Source organism: Hyperoodon ampullatus (genome assembly GCF_949752795.1).
Source record: "Hyperoodon ampullatus genome assembly, chromosome: 7".
NCBI lineage: Eukaryota > Metazoa > Chordata > Mammalia > Artiodactyla > Ziphiidae > Hyperoodon > Hyperoodon ampullatus.
Window position 1 is genome coordinate 14,897,406 of NC_136920.1, and position 20,196 is coordinate 14,917,601.

Consider the following 20,196-nt stretch of genomic DNA (forward strand, 5'->3'; position numbering starts at 1 on the left):
GGCTTCCTGGAAGAGTTGATCTTTGGCTGAGACTTAGTAGAAGAGGAGGGTTTGCACAGTGGTTAGAGAGGAAAGGGCATTCTGGGCAGATGAAATGGTATCTGAGAGCTCACAGAATATTAGGGAAATAGCAGGGCGTTCAGTATGATTGGAGCAGAGTGGGGTGTGTGTGTGTTTGTGTGTGTGTGTGTGTGTGTGTGTGTGTGTGTGTGTGTGTTTGGAGAGTTGAGGTTGTAGACCAGTGGCTCTCAACTAGGTGGCAAGTCTGCCCCCAAGGGGACATGTGGCAATATCTGGAGATATTTTTGATCGTCACAACTTGGGGGGAAGGTACTACTGGCATCTAGAGGGTGAGGACATTGTGCTAAACACCCAACACTGCACAGGACATCCCCCTGCAACAAAGAAGTATTCAGTTCCAAATGTCAATAGTGCTGAAGTTGAGGTAAGGAGGGGCCAGATCAGGAAGAAAGTATTTGCCCAAGAGCAAGAAGAAGTAATTGAAAAGTGTTTGTGTGATGAGCTCGGGGTTTTAGGAGCTCATTTTGGCAGCAGACAGACAATGTATGAGAGACGTGGGGGTGAGGGGTGGACTTCCCTGGTGGTGCAGTGGTTAAGAACCTGCCTGCCAATGCGGGGGACATGGGTTCGAGCCCTGATCCCGGAAGATCCCTCATGCCTCGGAGCAACTAAGCCCGTGCGCCACAACTACTAAGCCTGTGCTCTAGAGCCCATCACATAGAATGTGATGGTGACAAGCACTGTGGATCTACATTTCAGTTGACCAGGACTGTGTCCATTGTGGTCCAGCAGTCCTTTAAGGGCCAATGCCTGGCAGGCAGCAGGAGGGTCAGGCAGGGATAGTCCCAGCTCTGCCTACCTGCTTTCCCTTTGCCCGTGTCCCAGCCCACCTCTTTCCCTCTTGCCTCCCCTAGGGTCGCTGCACACGCTTTTGCTGGCTTGATGGCACTCTCTGGAATTTTGCATACGGGGCTGCTGGCCAGCTCTGGGGCAGTGCTGGTAGATGTGTGATCCTGTGCACCGGAAGTGAGGTGGTGGGAGTGGGGATGAATAATGGCAAGGCCTGGGAGGGAGGAGGCTCCAGGAAGAGCCAGACCCTGCACAGGAGAGGCCTCCTGGCTCTTTAGACTCACCTCCACTGAGGTGTGGGGTAAGGAGAGGGGAAGGCCCTACTGGGGCTGCGTCAGGGAGAACAAGAGGCTGAGACTCCTTCCTGTTGCGTCTTCACAGGAGGCCACTGGCGTCGAGCTCCCTGTGGCGTGGGTCTCCCGATCATCTGTTCCTACTGAGCTGGAGCTTTGTGGGCAGCCTCCTCCCATCCCCTCCCCTCCAGCCCCCAGCAATAAAATTGTTTTCCTGAAACTGATTTCTTTTTCTTCCAATCATTGATCTACTCTGCTTCGCCCCGCCCACGAGCTTTCTGCCATACAGGGACCACACCTCCCCACCCTACTGTCTTTCATGAAAAGGAACAGAAGTTATCACTCTCAAGGAGGATGGAGCATGGGGTGGGATCTGTGTGGCCCGAGACAGAGGAATGGGCTCAGGTGGCTCTTTTCATAGGACACCCAATTACCGGGCTCGTGCATTGCAGGTGCTGCCAGGACACCACGCATCTCTCTCCAGACTTTCAAGGTGAATTCTCAATGTACTGTATTTGCATCTCCACGTCTGAGGGCCTTTTCTTCCTCTCCCACAACCTGTGATCGCCTTAATGTGCCAGGATATTAACATGTCCCTGGGAACAGCCCACAACTCTCAGGAGTGGGTGTATGAGCACCCCAGTCCTTTGCCCCCTCAAGTGGAATAATTCTGGGGCAAGTATCGGGCACTGCTTCCCAGCGTTTCCCAGTGGGATTAACTTCCAGTTATCCACTGAGGTAGCTGGCTTTATAACACACATTTTATTGGCTGTCTTCTCTTCCCCACATGAACTCTCCTCTTCCCTACTACTGTCCCAGCACCTCCCATATAAACTACTTGCACTCAAATCCTTGCCTCAGGGTCTGTTTCCGGGGAATCTCAATAGAAGACAAACTGCTATAGGTCCAACTCTGTGTAAGGTTTGGGAATATGACAAGACACAGCTCCCTGCCATTCGGGAACATACAGATGTTTGTAATACAAGCACAAGAGCATCTACTAATTGTTACCTCTTATTGTGCACCCACAAAGTACCCCCTGCTGTGGCAGGCATCTTACAAAGATGACCTTGTTTTTTTTTGTTTTTTTTCCCGGTACTTGGGCCTCTCACTGCTGTGGCCTCTCCCGTTGCAGAGCACAGGCTCCGGACGCGCAGGCTCAGCGGCCATGGCTCACGGGCCCAGCCGCTCCGCGGCATGTGGGATCTTCCCAGACCAGGGCACGAACCCGTGTCCCCTGCATCGGCAGGCGGACTCTCAACCACTGAGCCACCAGGGAAGCCCGATGACCTTGTTCGATCAGTAATTATTATCCCATTGTACAGAACCAGGCTCAGAGGAGTTATGACCTGCTTTTTTACCCAAGGCTGAACATCTAAATGTGACCCGTGCTGTGATTCAAGTATCTCCAGAGCATGTTCTTTGAACCATTAGGATTTCATGTCTGGAAGTGTCGGCTGCTTCCAGGACATGATCATATGGGGACAGAGCACAGAGCGGAGGCACGAGAGACTCATCTACCCTTGGGTTCATCTTGGGGCATTGGACTCCAACCCAGCTGGAGATGAGGGAGTCCCAATCAGAGGTGAGGAAGGAAGGCATTCTGAACCCTCCCTCTAATGGGGAGGTGAGCAGAAAGTAAGGCATCAATGCTCCGAAGCCCATTTCCTCCAGGGCTCCTCAAATTCTTAGAAGTACAGATGGCCCCAGGGATTCCGTTCTATCTGGTGGCCCAGATAGAAGAGGCTACTTACTCAAGGTTGCACAGGAAGTTGAAAAAGATAGAAATCACACTGAGGTCCTTTGTAACTGCTGTTCTCTTGGTTTCAGTGACGGTGGAATTCTGACACACTCTTACGAGTTCAGCCCTGTGCTGTGTGCCGTAGAGGATGCACTGGGAGAACGTTCCCTCCTTGCCCTCATGGACTTTGTATTCTGGTGTGGGGAGGCATTGCTTCTCTTTATTCCAGTACTACTAATAAAGAGTAACAAAATCTCTCATTTAATTGTTTATTGATCTTTATTGGAGTATAGCTGCGTTACAACGGTGTGTGAGTTTCTGCTGTACAGTGAAGTGAATCAGCCATACGTATACACACATCCCCTCTTTTTTAAAACCCCTCATGTATTAAGCACTAAATAGGTGCCAGTGTCTGTATCAAGAGACTTTGTGCTCAGGTGAGACCTTGTTTTATTCCTCACAAATCTCTCTTGCTGGCAGTGGTTTGTGACAGAAGCGTGACTTCCAGTCCACAAAGGTCTCCTTTGGGGGATTAATGTCAAGAAGGGGGCATGAAGGAGCATTTGGGTAACATCCTGTATCTTGACCTGGCCTGGGTTACATGGGTGCATCCCCTCCGTGACAATGCCTCAAGCAGTGCATGCTACAGTGCACATTACAGGATGCATGTTAAAGATGCATCCTCAAGAAAAGCTTTAGGGCTTCCCTGGTAGCGCAGTGGTTGAGAGTCCGCCTGCCGATGCAGGGGACATGGGTTCATGCCCCGGTCCGGGAAGATCCCAGATGCCGTGGAGCGACTGGGCCCGTGAGCCATGGCCACTGACCCTGCGCGTCCAGAGCCTGTGCTCCGCAATGGGAGAAGCCACAACATGAGAGGCCCGTGTACCACCCCCCCAAAAAAAGAAAAAAAGCTTTAAATGAAATAAGAGGACTGGCCTTATGTCCCCAAATAAGGGCTTGTGTGGTATTTTTCCTGTCCAAAATGACGCTAACGAAGCTCTGGGAAGCTCAGCTTGTGTCTTTACAGTGGTAACCCTAGTGTTCCTTGCATCGTCATGCCAGACACAGAGAGGGAGCTCAAGCAGCTCTCAGCACTTACTTGCTGATTAGGGTCACAGTTCGGTCTCAGTTTCCTGACAAGGGCTACCCCCAGCTCCACATGCCAGGTGCTGTTCTGAGGGCTTTACTGGAGCTGATCTCATTTGAGGTAGGTCCTGTCCTTAGCCTCAATTTATGGATGGGAAAACTGAGACCCAGAGGGGCTGACCCTGGAATGGTGATTCCATTCTATCAAGACGTCACACTATGCTGCCCTCTGCATAACGTGGGGCTGGATGGAAATTTGAGACGAGAGACAGAGTTTGAAACCCCTGTGAAGATAGATGCAAACAGTCAGCCAGAGAGTTGGCGTTTCATGGATGCTGAAAAGGTGGGCACCGTTGGCTAGTCTGGGAGTAACACATTAGGGTGAATCAAAGAAAGCAAGGATGTAGGAGTCAAACAGACTAGGGTCAGACATGCCACTTCTAACTAGTTGTGTGAGCTTGGGCAAGTTATTTCACCTCTCTGAGCTTGTGTGGTAGGTCTGCGCGCTGGGATGGCAGTGTCTAATTGGCAGGATGATTGTAAAGATTAAGTAAGTAGGATAATGGATGGGAAAGCCTTAATGAAGCATAGTGTTTGGAATGTGGTAGACCTTCAAAAATGTCATTTCTGGACTTCCCTGGCGGCCCAGTGGTTAAGACTCCGCGCTTCCACTGCGAGGGGCGTGGGTTCAATCCCTGATCGGGGAACTAAAATCCTACATGCTGCACCGCGTGGCCAAAAAAAAAAAAAAAAAAAAAAAAAGAGTTATTTCCAGTTTTACATCGGATATCACCGTGGTGACTGAGCAGGGCCCTGAAGTCCCTGGGATGTCTTTGCCCAAGGTCAACCCCGGGGAGAGGCAGGCCAGAGAGAGGAAGTAGAGGGAAGGCAGGCGTGGGGGTGACTAGGGAGCCAAAAGGTCTTGGTTTAGGCCTGTCTCTGACTTGCTGTGTAATCTTGGGTAACTTATTTAAGTTCTCTGAGATGCCGTTTCCTAATGTGTAATACAGGGACGTTTACATGAAGCAACGCTTGTAAAGCTTATCGTGGTGCTGGCTAACGGGAGTAGCCAACCTTATTGCTCATCCCAACCACTGAGTGAAATGAGGCCCCTGGCCTGGGCCCCAGGACTGGGGAGAATAATGGGGAGGGGGGCTAGTTTTCCACCCCTCCCCAGCTAAGGAAGTCTCCTGCTTGAACTCTGGAGACCAGGTTTTGTGGCCCTGGAATTAGACAATCAACCGCCAAGTCAGGTAGATAAGCTGAGGGTTGCGTCCGTTGGGCCAGGGAGATAACAGCCGAGACCGTTACTCTGAATTCAGGCCCAGAAGTGACCACTCAGATACTTCTCCATTTGTAGGTCCCCTGAGAGGGCAGAGGAGTGGAAGGAATCCAGGCCTTTTCACCCTCTGGGTGACCTGTCCCTGATGCCCTGAGCGCTGGAGGGCTGGGCTGGAATCCAAGGAACAAATATGCACTGCCCAGCTAGGATATCACAGAGTGGAGTCACCCACCCTGACAGGGCCACAAGCTCTTGGCAGTGATGTCTGGCAAAATCAAGGCTCAGCACTTGCTGGCCTCTCCTTGGATTGCAGTGAATGTGGCTGGAACTTGATTGATTAATATTTTGACGTTTTGTTCATCATGGTAGCTTTACATCGATTCTGATTTTTAAGAAAGATGGCATTAAATATTTATTTATCTTGACTACTGAGTTCTTTAGTGTCCCCTTAAATTTTGCAACTGAGGCAAGTGCCTTCCCCTCAGTCTTGACCTTGGTCATGAAAGAGGGCTGGTGGGAGATGGGGAGTCGGGGTGGTGTGGGGAGGCTGGCCCACAGAGCATCTGAATGACTCTGCATGAAGGTTTCCATTCCAGCTGCTGCCTCCCCACCAGAAAGATAGGCCTCAAGGTTGGACAAAATAGCATGTTCTAGATCAGTGATCCTCAACAGGGGTACTTTTTCTTTCCAGAGGACATTTGAAAATGTGTGGAGACATTTCTGAGTGACATGATCTGGGGAGGCACGGTTGACATCTAGTGGGTAGAGACCCAGAGATGCTGCTAAACTTTCTACAAGACACAGGACAGCCCCTCCCCCAACCGTCAACAAAGAATGATTTGACTCCAAATAGTAATAGTGCAAGGGTTGAGAAACTTGATCTAGAGCCACAGCATAAAGGAAGGAGCATAAGTTTTTCACATATTAAAGATAAGAAAGAGATGGAGAGGGAGAAGGAGAGAGAGAGGAAGAGAGTGAAGGAGGGAGGCTGGGAGAGAGAGAGAGAGAGAGAGAGAGAGAGAGAGAGAGAGAGAGATGGTGTGGGTAGAGAATGTTGGGAGCCCCAAAGACTTAGAAATCCCAGTTCCCCCACTTCCTGCATAACCTTGGCAAGTCACTTTCCCTCTCTGAATCTCATTTTTCACATCTGTGCAGTAGGGCTAATCATACATTTTCATGGGACTGAGGTTAGGAAGGTGAGCTTTCAAGGATGCAATGCACATAACGTACTTGGTCTAGATAAGAGCTCAGAAGGGCTGAGTCTCCCCTTCATCTCCCACCTCCTCTCCTGTGGTCTCCCTCTCCCTGGGATTCTCCACTTCATTTGCTGGAATATTGACCAGAGGAAGACTGCTCCTGGGGCTAAAGAGTATTGTTCAGACTGGGACCCTTTAGGGGTGCTGATAATCATGCCTGGACAGTAGTCATCTGGGGCTTTCTCGAGCATACAAGGATGTTTGGGCACCTGCATATGGCAGGAGGCAGGTCCCTGATGTCCCAGCAGAGAGCAGGGCCCAAGGGTGGGAGGACAGAGCAAACCTCTTATCAGCTCCACTGTCGCCCCCCGCCCCCACCAGCCCAAGCCTGGGGCAATCGTCCTGGCTTCTTCCCACTTCCCCAAAAGCCCAGTATAAGGGTTGCCTCTGGCACCCAGGAGCCAGAGGCACTGAGAGTGGAGGCTCCAGACTCTGAGGACGTAAGTGCTCCCTCGGCTGCCCGGGAAGGAGAGGGCCAGGGCTGGGGGAAGCAGGACCCTATATGGCAAACACCCTGGAGGCCTGTCCTTAGGACCATTATGGCCACTATCCTTCCCCTTTCACCCCCCGTGTGAGTGAAATTGGCCCTCAATGTGAGCAGACCTGTTCCCATGGCGGCTAGCATCTGAGCTAAGTGCTGCCCCAGGGAGCAGTGATGGAGCTCTCAGGAAAAAGGGTCTTTTGTACTTGAGCTGACAACCCCCTGTTCTTTTCTTGACTCTCCAGCTCAGGGTCTGTTCACGGGGGGAGAAGGAAGCTCTCTAGTTTGCCCTTTAATCCACCAGTGAAGCAAACACTGCATCTCCACTGTGTGCCAGGGGCCGTGCAGACACGTGAGAAGTCCCCAAGGAGGAAAGGTGAAGCTGTGTCCCTGTCACAAGACTGAGGGGATATGAAATGCCCCCTGCTTCTGCCTCTTGTCCTGCTGGGGACAGTTTCTGCTCTCTATCTGGGTAAGTCCTCCCCTTCCGCCCTCATCCATTTTTCTCTTTTCTCCTCTTTCCTGCATCTGTTTTTGCTCTTGTGAGCCAGGGCCACAGCCTCCCCTCTTCAGTTGACCCAGCCCACCTCTAGTTAGATTTCTCCTGGACTCAGAACTGTGACCTGAACTTTCCGTCGGGGCTCTTTTGCCAGGAAAAACACCCACCTGTGAAGATGAGGGCTTCTCACAGGTGCTGCCTCCCACTCCCAAAATACCCCACCTGTGGTGTCAGCCAGGTTCTCATGCCTTTGGGTGTGTGATGCAAGAATTCTGGCTTGCCCAACCCCCGAGGGATCCTTCCAGTCTTGGTTCCAGATGGCGTCCCTCGGAAGGCTGAGTGGGGCCATCAGAGCTGTCCGTGGTCCTGGAAGAACAGAGAGCCCGGCCTGAGGGCAGGTTACCTCTTCTCTTCTTTCCAGAGAATGATGCCTCCCATCTGGGCAGCAGAGAGACACAGGCTGACCTGAGCCAGGATCTGGAAGGTTCGGGGGAACAGGAGGGAGAGCTGGCCCTGAATGATGGAGTGCTTGAGTCGGAGGAAGAGGACGCTGTGGCTTCCAGCTATCAAGATGCGTTTGAGGATGAGGGGGCCATGGAGTCAGACCCAGCTGCCCTAGACAAGGATTTGCAGTGCCCTAAGGAAGAGGACACAATTCAGCTTCCAGGCGGTCCTGGGTGCAAGACCTGCCGCTTCCTGTTGGTGCAGACCCCGAGGAAGTTTGGGGACGCTCAGGTAAATGGCAGGGAGGTTACTATGGGGGACCAGGTGGAGGAGACAAGAGTGGAGGCAAACTTCTGTCCCCTGTCATTTGGACCAATGGTTCTCCAAGCCGAGTATGCATCAGAGTCTCCTAGAAATCTCATTAAAACACAGATTTCTGGGTCCCATCTCCTCAATTTCTGATTTAGCAAGTCTGGGGCTTAAGAGTTTGCATTTATAACAAATTCACAGGTGGTGATATTTTTGGTCAGGAGACCGCACTTTGAGAACCACTGGCTTAGATAAAAAGCTTTGGTATAAGGTATGCCTGTGCTCAATCCTGGCTTTGCTTGTCACCAGCCATTTTATTTGGGCAAGTCACTTCACCTTTCAGGGCTCCTGTATCTTCAATTTGTAAAATGGAGGTGTACCGTACCACCTCTTGGAGGTGTGGAGAGGATTTAAATAATACATGGAAAGTATTTAGAATAGTCCCTGGGTCATTGTAAACTCTCAGTAAATGGTGGCTGTAGTTCTTCTGAATATTATTATTCTTTTCTGCAAGAAGTTCCTGACACCAAATAAAGGAACAAGAGACGGGATTCAGGGGGGCGATAGATCCCTGATTTCTGCCTTGGAAAGGGATGAGGCGGTCTCTCCTGGAGACTCAGGGACTCGAGGGAAAACAGTGAATTTCCTACCCCAACTCTTCTCTCTGCAGAGTATATGCAGGAAGTGCTACCGAGGCAACCTCGTCTCCATCCACAACTCCTATTTCAACTATCGCATCCAGGTCTGGGTCAGTAGGATCAACCAAGCACAGGTCTGGATCGGAGGCTTCGTCAAGGGCTGGGTAAGCGAGGAGCCAACTCCCAGGTACACGAAGGTCTTTCTGATTGCCTCAAGGGACCACCTGCTGGCATAAAGCCTCATCCCAGCAGCTGAAGCTGCCTCATACCGGCTTAGGAGAACTGATGATTGAGTGCTTCTCTTCCTAACTCCATGTTCAGTGGCTTCATGCTTGTAGCTTGAAATCTGCCATGGTGGATGTATTTACACCAAGGAAATTGACAATTATTACAAATCAGGTTTCTTTCTTCCCTCTAGCCTCTCACCTTCCCCCAGAGCTGGTTGTTACACGTTTACCAGCACACTCCCGGCGTCAGGAGATAGATTCTATATCTAGTTTGGTCCCTTACTAGCTGAATGACTGCCTCCAAATTTCAGTTTCCTCATCTCTAAAGTAGGGTCCTTCTCTCAGAGTGGCCTTGGGATTGTGGACAAATAAGTGCCATTATATTTGCTTCTCAAGTGTGGTTCACGGACCAGCAGTATCAACATCACCGGGTAGCTCATTAGACATGCAGGATCTTGGGCCCCGCCCCAGACCTCCTGAATCAGAATCCGCATTTTTCACTAGATCCCTAGGAGATCTGTGTGCACAGTGAAGTTTGAGAAGCCTGCTCTGTGTGATAGCCGGATGTGATGTTTGCTCTTCCATTGTCATTGCCTGCGAACGCTCAGGGATGGGTCTCAACGGTATCCCAGGCAGGTAGTCAGTGAGAGGAGATTATATATACAGTGTTCAGGAAGGGATACCCAGTGGGCTTTCTGGAGACCCAGAATCTGTCTGTCTCTCTGGACCTCCGCCCTCTGACCCAGCCTCTCTCTTCTCTAGTTCTGCTGCAAGAAATTTCACTGGACTGATGGCAGTGCCTGGAATTTTGTACACTGGGCCTCAGGACAACCTGCGAATGGGAGAGGCGACTGTGTGGCCCTGAGCACCAGAGGTGAGGGGGGCCGGGCACCAGGACAAGGGGAAGGGGTGGCAAGGTGGACTCCCACACACGTCCCTTTGAGCTGCCTGAACACACCTCCCCAAACCCACACCCTCCCTCCAACTGGAGAACCAATGTCCCTGTCTGTGAGGAGGGCTGAGATGTAGGGATTCCTTCGAGCAAAACCAGGTGATGAGGCTCCCAGTACAGGGGCTAGATGGGGACTCTCCATCCTCCCAGGCAAAGCTGGGCTCGGGGCCTGGGGGCTCCTTTCCTTCCTCTGATATGATGGCGACAAGGAGTGAATAGGGGACAGATGGGAGGAACAGATGTGAATGTCAGGTGTGGATGAGGCATGAGGTGAAGATGCGGGCATTAAGGATGGCTGACATAATTTGCCAGCTTTGAACAGCATGGCTGCCAGATGTGAGGGAACTTATTACAATGGCTGGACCATATGGGTTGGAGTAAGATGGCCGAGATTCACATCCCAGCTGTGCCACTTGCCAGCTGAGACACAGGCAAGTTATCACTCCCACTAAGCCTCAGTTTCCTCATGTGTGAAACGGGAGTGATGACAGCACTGACCTCTTGGAGAGTCATTGTGAGGATTAAACGATAGTCCATATAAAGCACTTAGCACATTGCCTCTGCAAGGGAAGAGATCAATGGCTAGTCCGGATGTGTGGGAAACCTGTGGCCATCGGATCATGACTACGGCAGGCAAAGATGACATATGAGGTGCCTGAGGAGGGGAGGAGGGAGCACAGGCCACACACGCAGGTGGGCAGCTGACATCACTGTGCTCTCTACCGCTAGGGGGTCACTGGCGACGAGCTCAATGCGAAACACCTCTGCCCTTCGTCTGCGGCTTCTAAGCCAAGCCAGAGGCACGGAGATCCTCCCTTCACGCCCTCCTGGTGGCCTCTGTCCTACCCTTGGCACTTGTCCTCAGCCTCTCCGGATCATAAAGCCAGACTTCCCACAGCATCTCCTGACTCTTGTTTCTTCATTGAGCACTTTAGAGGAGTTGGACTCTGGGTTGGAAAATCCTGGAAGCATTCACTCCGGTTTCGTGGGGAGTGGGGTGGGACTTTGAGGAAAGTAAAAGATGTTGGAGTAGGGCGCCGGATTTGGGGGGGTGGGGGGGGCGGGGCCCCGGGGTGTGTCTGCAGCGCCACCTGGGGGCGGAGTGCGTACCAGGCGGCGGTCCTTCTCGTTCCGGCTCCGAGGATTCCACACCGCGCGCCCCACCTCCCCCAGGTTCTGGGAGGAAGAACTCCTTTGGTGAGGGGGTGGGGAACTGACCCTGTTGCTCTGTTTGGATTCAGTAAAGTGTGCGGGGCGGGGTGGGAGTGGCGGCTTTCCAAAATGGAGGCTCTGTGGCGGATTCAAGAATTGGATGGACCATTGAGGTGCCACCTGGGCTAACCACGTAGGGGGGGAGAGAAAGTAGTCTGTCGGGGCAGCCGGCTTCTCTAGACCTGTGTCTTTGTCACTTATGATAATGGCCCCTACTTTCCGCTCTCCCAGCCACCTGTGTGTGAGTTCAGAGGCCCCAACTTCTTCTGAGATGGTTCTCCACCCCATTCCCAGGAGGGTGGCTGTCCTCCTCACTGCACCCCGAATCCTTCGTCCCCTCCCCGGTCCCCAGCCTACCTCCCCTCCCTAGAGGGGCCGCATTCTCAGGAAGGAGCTGCCTCTCATCCCAGGGCCCTTTAAAAAAAATTATTATTATTATTATTTTTATTTTTGGCTGAGTTGGGTCTTCGTTGCTGCGCGAGGCCTTTCTCTGGTTGCAGCGAGCAGGGGCTACTCCTCGTTGCGGTGCGCGGGCTTCTCAGGCTCTAGGCGCGTGGACTTCAGTAGTTGTGGCACACGAGCTCTAGAACGCAGGCTCAGTAGTTGTGGCGCACGGGCTTAGTTGCTCTGCGGCATGTGGGATCTTCGCAGGCCAGGGCTCGAACCCGTGTGCCCTGCATTGGCCGGCGGGTTCTTAACCACTGTGCCACCAGGGAAGCCCCTCATCCCAGGGCCTTGGGCCCAAAGTCGGGGCATCTGTAGCTGTGTGGCTCCAATGCTGGTTCTACAGCCCCAGGTCTCCTCTGCTTCTCCCATTTTCTCACATCCTGGGGACATTGAGAGAGAACACTGTTGCTGCTCTTAACTTTGCTCCAGGCTGGGCTCCAGGAAGGATCTGGGCTTGATGAAGCGAGAAACTCAGACTGGAAACTGGGTATTCAGAGGACAGAGAGCCCCGGGTTGTGAGAGAGAGAGAGGGATAGAAAGAGAGACTTCTTTGGGGGTGTAGTTCTACATGGGGCACAGGGAGAATGTACAAGTATTTCTGGGGGCGCACACACACACACGTGTATATGTATCTTGGTGTGTACAAGAGTCAGTCTTTGGATACCTGTGTATATGTGAATCTGTATTTGTAAATATGCATAAATCTGTGTGTGAGTCAGCATGTATTTATGTGTTGTGCGTACGTTTTATACATCTCTATTTATGGATATGCCTTTATGTCTGTGTCCATCTTTGAGTGTGTGTATCTGTGTAGCTTTGTACCTTATACTCCTGAATCTGTATATGCATACATATGTGTGTACCGCTGTGTCTTTGGCCAGTATCTTTGGGAGTATGTGTACATGTCAGTGTGTCTGAGCATACCTGTGTACAGGTCTACCTTTGTGCATGTATGTGTGTGTGTATCTGTACAGCTATCTGATGAAATGTGGAGTTGTTTTTTTTTTAATGGATCTTTATTGGAGTTTAACTGCTTCACAATACTGCGTTAGTTTCTGTTGTACACCAAAGTGAATCAGTCATATGCATACATATGTCCCCATATCCCCTCCCTCATGAGCCTCCCTCCCACCCTCCCTATCCCACCCCTCTAGGTCATCGTAAAGCACCGAGCTGATCTCCCTGTGCTATGCTGCTGCTTCCCACTAGCTAATTATTTTACATTCGGTAGTGTATATATGTCGCTACTACTCTCACTTAGCCCCAGCTTCCCCCTCCCACCCCGTGTCCTCAAGTCCATTCTCTATGTCTACATCTTTTTTTTTTTTAGATTCCATATATATGCGTTAGAATACGGTATATGTTTTTCTCTGACTTCACTCTGTATGCCAGACTCTAGGTCCATCCACCTCACTACAAATAACTCAATTTCGTTTCTTTTTATGGCCGAGTAATATCCCATGGTATATATGTGCCACATCTTCTTTATCCATTCATCTGTCAATGGACATAGGTTGCTTCCATGTCCTGGCTATTGTAAATAGTGCCGCAATGAACATCGTGGTACATGACTCTTTTTGAATTATGGTTTTCTCAGGGTATATGCCCAACAGTGGGATTGCTGGGTCATATGGTAGTTCTATTTTTAGTTTTTTAAGGAACCTCAATACTGTTTTCCATAGTGGTTGTATCAATTTACATTCCCACCAGATGTGGAGTTTTTGGAACAGAAAATCCAGTTTTGCCAGATGTGCTTTGCTTCTAAAGATGCTGGAGTTGATGGAGCAGGACAGGATCGGAGAACCCCAGGGGAAGTGGCTGGTGATGAAGCAGCAGGCTTGAGTCCCTTGAACATGAGCAGGCCTCTGGCAACAGGAGAAGGAGCCTTGACATTGCTATGAACCTCACCAGTGCTGGGCCCCGGGGACTGCCTCTAGGTGAAGAGGCCTGTCCTCAGTAGAGGGGTCTGTCCATCTGCCTTGGATAGAGATTGGGTCAGGAAGCTCTTAATCACAGCATGTCAGTCTCCCCAAAGGCATGGAAGGGGAGCTGCCTGGAGGTCAGGCTCCTACCCAAGTCCCTGCATTGTCTACTGCAACAAGCTAATCTTGATGCTGTACTTCTAGAAGAAGCAGAAGCAGTGGGGGGTGGGAAGGATGAGCTCTGCACAGGTAGCTCTGGGACTGGTATTTCTGGGACTTGCTGAATGGCAAGCCCCCTCTTATCAGCCTCCACTTATCTCCTTGGTGGGGAATGGGCTCTAGCTAATCCCAGTAACCAAATACACTGCCAGCCAAGGCCAGAGGTAGAGGGAGGGAGGAGAAAGGGGTGGGGTAGGGTGGTGCTCAGACCCTTCCAGACTGAAGCTTGCTTGAGGCAGGCCAGAGTAGAAAAGATGTCCTTCAAATATCCAGTACTGTCTGTTAGTGGGCCTCCGGTTCAACCATTATATATTCATTCCTTTGGCCGTTTAAGGCCTTTCAGACTTGAAGCCCTTGATTAAAAAGCAAATATTCTCAGTACAAGAAACTCCTGAGTGTGTTGTCTATTAATACCTCTGGAAGATTGATTGGTAACTTGCCGAGAACAAGGTTTTGTGAGGAGGAACACAGAAGGGAAAAATGTGTGTAACTGTTAGCGTGCATGGGTGGGGGGTTGTGGAGAAGAAAAGCTATTAAAAAGGAGATAATGAAGCAGAGAGTGCTGTGCTCACAGTTTTCTCTTCCTGGGGACCTAGGAAGACTATATTCCCCAGTATTCCTTGCAGTAAACCTGGGCTCTGCGGCATGATACCGAGTCTGGCCAGTGCAATGTGGTTGGATGTGACACAAAGGCCAGACCTGGCCTTTATAGGATCCCCTATGATCATCCATGATCCTCCAGTTCTCACTTTCCTTGCCACAGTGATCTGGGGGTCCATGCATCTCAGATGGCATAGCTGCCAGGTGGAAGGGGCTGACTGACCTACGTTGTTGTATTAAATCCTGAGGTTTCACAATTAACTTGTTACTGCACAAAAATCTGCTTTAGCCTAACACATATAGAAAAGAAGGTGCCAACAAATTCCCAGGCAGATATGGCCCAGAAGTCAAGATCCCAGACTCTGGAGTCATAACGGTCTGGGTTCAAGTCCCAGCTCTACCACTTCAGTTTTAAAACCTTACTCAGCCTCCGTTTCTTCTATAAAATGAGGGTTGAATGAGACAATGCCTGTCACACATTTAACTGATTGCTTGGCGATGGTGAGTTATCACTAAATGTTAGCTTTGATGCTGCGCTGTTAGGAATGAGCGTGGGTTTCAGGTCAAATGTCCACGTATTGCAAATTTCTTTTTCTATTTCTAGGATTAACGACAAACCATAGCAAGCTTACCAGGGTTGGTGTGAGGGGTCACGTGATTATGTTGGTGATTGTGCTGAGTACACATGATGCAGCGGAGGTGAGTCAGTTACTGGGATCAGCCCTAAGTCTTGCACAGGGAGCCATAACCTAGTTCAGCCGCGGGGAAGACAACATCAGGCTCACACATACAGAAGCTCAGGCTCGGGATGGGCTGGCAGTCTCAGGACGGGCTGATGCGCCCGTAGGAGGACCACCCCAGTCTGGAGGAAAGGGTCCCCCCAGGACGGAGCTGCCTCTGTCTCCTCCTCAGACAGTATCCCTGTGACCCCAGCCTCAGCCCATCCTCCTGAGAGCTGGATTCACCGGGGCTCCTGGTGGGAGAGCTCAGCGCTGTCTTCACTGATGTCTCTGCTGGTCAGATCTCCAGATGCTGCCTGATTCCCTAGGCCACCCAGGGGGAGGTGTTACCCCATCCTCTTGAGGATGGGGCTGGGGGTGAAGGCAGAGTGGGGAAGGTGGTGATGGGCCTCATGTGGTGTAATCTCACCCCTTCTCTCCCTGGGGTGGGGGATCAGAGGGGTTGGGCCTTCCCGAACTCCCCCCCAAGCTGCCTGCACCTTCTGTAGAGGGGCCAGCCCTCCATGTACAGTTAAGCTCGTCTCTGCTAAGACCTCATGATCAGGCCTGCGAGCCAACCTTTCCAAGGGATTTACCACGAAGCTAGTGAAACTTACACTCCAGGGCCACTCACCTGCCTGAGCCCCTTCTAATCCTAAAAGATGACCCACGTTGCATATGCTTCAGGCTTCATAAAGCCTGGCTCTGCTCCTGGTGAGATTTCTGGGCCTCCACTGTGGAAGAGCCCAGAACGGGAGGGGGCGTCGGGGCAGAGGAAGACGGGGCGGGCTTGGCGTGCTCTCAGCAGCCTTCCCAGCTGCCTGTTCCTTCCTCCTTCCCTGAGTGGCGGGACACCTGCTTCTCTTTGTGCCACTAACTGTGGGACGCTGGACGAGTCATTTTCCCTCTCTGGTCTAAGTCTGCTCATCTGTAAACAAGAGAATCAGACAAGATGGTTTCTAAAGCCCCTTTAGTTTCTGACATTAGAGGACCGACCACCTCATTAGGGCCCCACAGGGACTGGCCTGCAGACCAGCTGCTCGCCGGGCGCTGGGTCTCACCGGGCCTTTCCGTCAATGTGCTGGAGGAGACTTGCTGACCTCCTGGAACAGGGCACCAGGTTGGGGAATCCCGTCCCGCCCTGGGGGAGCCTAAGCGGGCTCCCGGAGTGAGGGGCCTGGAATATGTATGAGCACGTGGAGGTCCCCGAGAAAATGAGAACGGTCTCTTCTCTCGCTTGGGGTGAGGGAAGGAAAAATTCACTGACAGTTACGCCTCCTATTTCCTTCTGAATTTGGGACCCACCCATGTCAGAGAGAGACCCCGCACCCCAGTCCTACTGATCTCCCCTAAAACGGGGCCTGCCTGCGTTCCTGGGGACAGCATGGGGCTTACTCTCGGCTAAGCTGAAACTAATCATGGTCAAGGTGGAGGAGGCTGAAGCAGCAGGGCAGACGGCCCCCGGGGGTTCATTCTCTCCTTGTGGGGTGTGGGCGGTGGAGTTAGTCAGACGTGGGTCCAAATCCCAGCTCTCTCGCTTCCTGGCTGTGTGGCCTGGGGCAAAGGACTCAGTCTCTCTGAGCCTCAGTGTATCTTCAAAATAGGGAAGCTAATATCTACCTCGTAGGATTATTCTAAGGATTAAATGAGATAATGTGTGTGGAAGTGCCTGGCATTTGGGAGGCCCTTGTGGCCACTAGCTATTCCTATTATTAGCTCTACTTTTCGGAAGGGGATGACTCAGGTACCACTGCCCTGGGGGTCCTGGGAAGCACAGAGGGGTGAGGCGAGGGGGGAAGGTGAGACTGAGGTCTTAGTGGGAACAGGACCTGTCTGTAGAGCAGTGGGAGGGCCAGACACCTGGTCCCGGCTGTGGCCTCAAGGGGTGAGCAGCGAAAGTGAGAGCCTCTCCTCTCTCCCATCCCCCCTTGCCCAGGTGGGACCCTCTGTTGGGAGGCCTGGAGCCCAAGGGTGAGAGTGGGGCCCACAGAAGAGGCCCTAGTGGCCAATGGAGTAGGCGCCTGAGTCCGTGGACTGCTTCTCCTCTGTGGTCTGGTCGCTGGGGTACACCGGGTTGGCCGAGGCCGTGACCTGCAGCGTGGTCTCGTTCACCTGCAGGCAGAAGGGCTGGCATGATCGCGCTCTGACTGTGGGCAGGGTCCTCCTCTGGGCCCCCGTGGGACAGACTCAGCCTTTGGGGCTCACAGCCCGGTCATAGGGGAGCTAGAGCGAGTCTGTGACCCCAAGACTCTTCCCATGCACCTCAAGGGCAAACAGACCTGAGCCAACCAGTAGCAGGATTTGTCCCTCCCCGAAGCAAAGAGGGGACCGTGAGTGGATGTGGACGCTGACCACAGAGCCCACTCTTGGCCAGACCCCCTCTTGTCGGGATCCCCAGTACGCACTGAGGCCCAATGAACTCCCCTTCAGAGGCCCCCAGAAGGTGGGTCCCTGAGAGTCTGGGGTCCAGCTCCCCTCTGCCTCTCGTGGGTGCACCCCCCCTCCCCGACTCACCTCCTCAAACTTCTTGGCTTTGTACTGGTCGGCCCCCTTGAGGAAGTTGAGCAGGATGATGTCGCAGAGGACAGTCCCCTGGAGGAGGAGAGCAGGGCGGCTCAGAGGGGCCGCAGGGTGGGAGCGGGGCGGCGGGAAGCACGGGCAGCGGGCAGGACTGCCCTCGGGGTCGGGGTGAGTCCTCCAGAGACACCTGACTGATGGTTCCTCTTAGGAAAACATCGAGGGGCTTTGCAGAATATCTCCAGAACCCACCTCCCCAGCTCCTGGGGTGAGCCCAGACCAGAGCGCAGAGGGAGGACTTGGTGGGAGACGCAGAGGGACCGCGGGGGTCCAAGTCCCTGGGGACGGGGCTCTGTCCCCACCTTGCCAGCTGGGCTCTGTTCCTCGACCGGGCTCTCAGGTCTGGGGACCCTGGAGTCTCCTTGCCCCCCTTCACGGTGGCAAACGGGGACTTTGTAGCAGCGGGGGGGCTGCCATGGAGGGAGTGAGCTCTCCAGGACTGGAGATGTTCACCAAGGGCTGGCCCAGCAGGGAGGTGAGGGCGAGAGGTTGGGCTCACGGTCTGGGAAGGAGAGGGTCACCGCTTGCCCAAACCCTGCCAGCCCGGGCCGCACCCTGAGTGGCCTCCGGACTGAACCCAGAGGGGCTGCACTCACCACTCCCACAGACGTGAAGGCTGCCACGGAGCTGATGATCGTGGGAATGATGTCAAACTTGCCAGCCTGTGTGCGCAAAGACCCGGGTGAGTGGGCACAGCTCCAGCAGGGCCGGGGCGAGGCCTGACGTGGAGCTTGGACTCCCAGCCAGGGAGACCCTGGAGCCAGGAGGGCTCTTGGTGGATCAGCAGGCCTCACCTGCTGTGGACATGTGACCAGCGAGGGTCTCAGAGCTGGTCAGTGGCAGGACCCTGCCCCCAGAGGAGCCTCTTTAGGGCCCAGGATGGGTCCGGGTTTCCTCCCCTATCCCCCGTGTCTGCCTGGCCCAAGCACTCACATTCCCATACACCAGCACGTCGAAGCGGATGCCAAAAGCCTTCAGAAGCGTGCGGTACTCACTGCCGTTCTCCATCTTGTAGTACTTGGCAAACCTGGAGGCCAGAGGGGAAGGTGGGTCCTACTGTGGGCTCCTGTCTCTCCTGCCTGAAAATCCCGGGGCCTCTAGAGCCCTATGACCCTCACCTACCGAGCAACCCTTACTGATGGTTTGGTGGGACACCCGCCGTGGTCCTCCCTGTGTGGTGAGCTGAACCCCTGCACAGGCATCACCTTGGGGGTTTGTTAATAAGGCAGATTTCCAGGCCCCACCCTGAACCCATGGCATCAGCATCTCTGTGGGTGGAGCCCAGGACTCTGTCTTTTATTGTGTTTTTTTTTTTTTTTTTTTTTTTTGCGGTACGCAGGCCTCTCACTGTTGTGGCCTCTCTCGTTGCGGAGCACAGGCTCCAGATGCACAGGCTCAGTGGCCATGGCTCACAGGCCCAGCCGCTCCATGGCATGTGGAATCCTCCTGGACTGGGGCACGAACCCTTATCCCCTGCATCGGCAGGTGGACTCTCAACCACTGTGCCACCAGGGAAGCCCTCTGTCTTTTAAATAATTTCCCTAAATGATTCTGACGTGTATGAAAGTTGGAGCCCAGCTGGACTCCAAGCTTCTTCAGTTCTCTTTGTTTGGGTATCCCAGGGCTCGGCAGGGGCTCCTCTCTCCACAGGCGTCTCAGCCTATTGGGTTCAAAACCTTGTTCTGCCACATGTCAGCTGTGCAACTTGGGCCAGTCGCTTAACCTCTCTGATACTCGATTTCCTCTTTTGTGAGTGGGAATAATACAGAAGTCCCGCTTCAAAGGGTTGCCATGAAAATGGAATGAAACCACATGTGTCAGGGGTTTAGAATAGTGTCTGGAACAAAGTAAGCACCCAGGAAATGCTCACGTTGATTTCTAGAGCAGTTTCTAGAGCAGTTTAAAAAAGTGCCTTTAGACACCTCATCTCACAAACATGTGGGATAGGGATGTGACTGCTCTGTTTTTCAAATGAGGCTCCAGGGGTTCAGTGACTGGTCCAGGGTTACCCAACTGGCTGAGACCTGGTGCTGGATTTGCCCCAGTTCAAGGATTTGTCCCCTGTACCTTCTCTGCCTGGGCTGCTGGCTGCCAGGAACCGTGCTGGAGACTGATAAGAATGATCGCATTTAATTCTCACCAAACACAGTGAGGTGGGTGTTCATACCCCCACTTGGAAGATGCCTGTGGGGTGAAGGGACCCGCCTGTAGTCTCACAGTCAGTAAGGATTCGAATTGCATTTGGCTTTTGGCTTCTAAAGCCAGTGCGTTTCCCCTTACACGGCTCTGCCCACCACGGGCCAAACTCTAACATTAGCAAAGTGCAATCTCTTTGGGCTACTGTCCCAAAGCTGTAACACAGGCTCCTGAGGCCAGCATCCCAGGAAGGTGGTGAGGATTAAGGGGGAGGATGGTCGAGAAC

At 52.7% G+C, this 20,196-nt stretch overlaps 1 protein-coding gene across 1 annotated transcript; it reads left to right on the plus strand.

Annotated features, from left to right (window-relative positions):
* Positions 1 to 7,420: 7,420 nt before the first annotated feature.
* On the plus strand, positions 7,421 to 10,894 carry LOC307055715 (proteoglycan 3-like; the record flags this gene model as incomplete). The annotated part of the gene is made up of 5 exons (XM_079707916.1): positions 7,421 to 7,481; positions 7,930 to 8,243; positions 8,932 to 9,063; positions 9,889 to 10,000; positions 10,808 to 10,894. The coding sequence occupies 5 exons, from the start codon at positions 7,421 to 7,423 to the stop codon at positions 10,864 to 10,866; spliced, it is 678 nt and encodes a 225-aa protein (XP_079564042.1). The 3' UTR covers positions 10,867 to 10,894.
* Between the last annotated feature and the right edge of the window lie 9,302 nt (positions 10,895 to 20,196).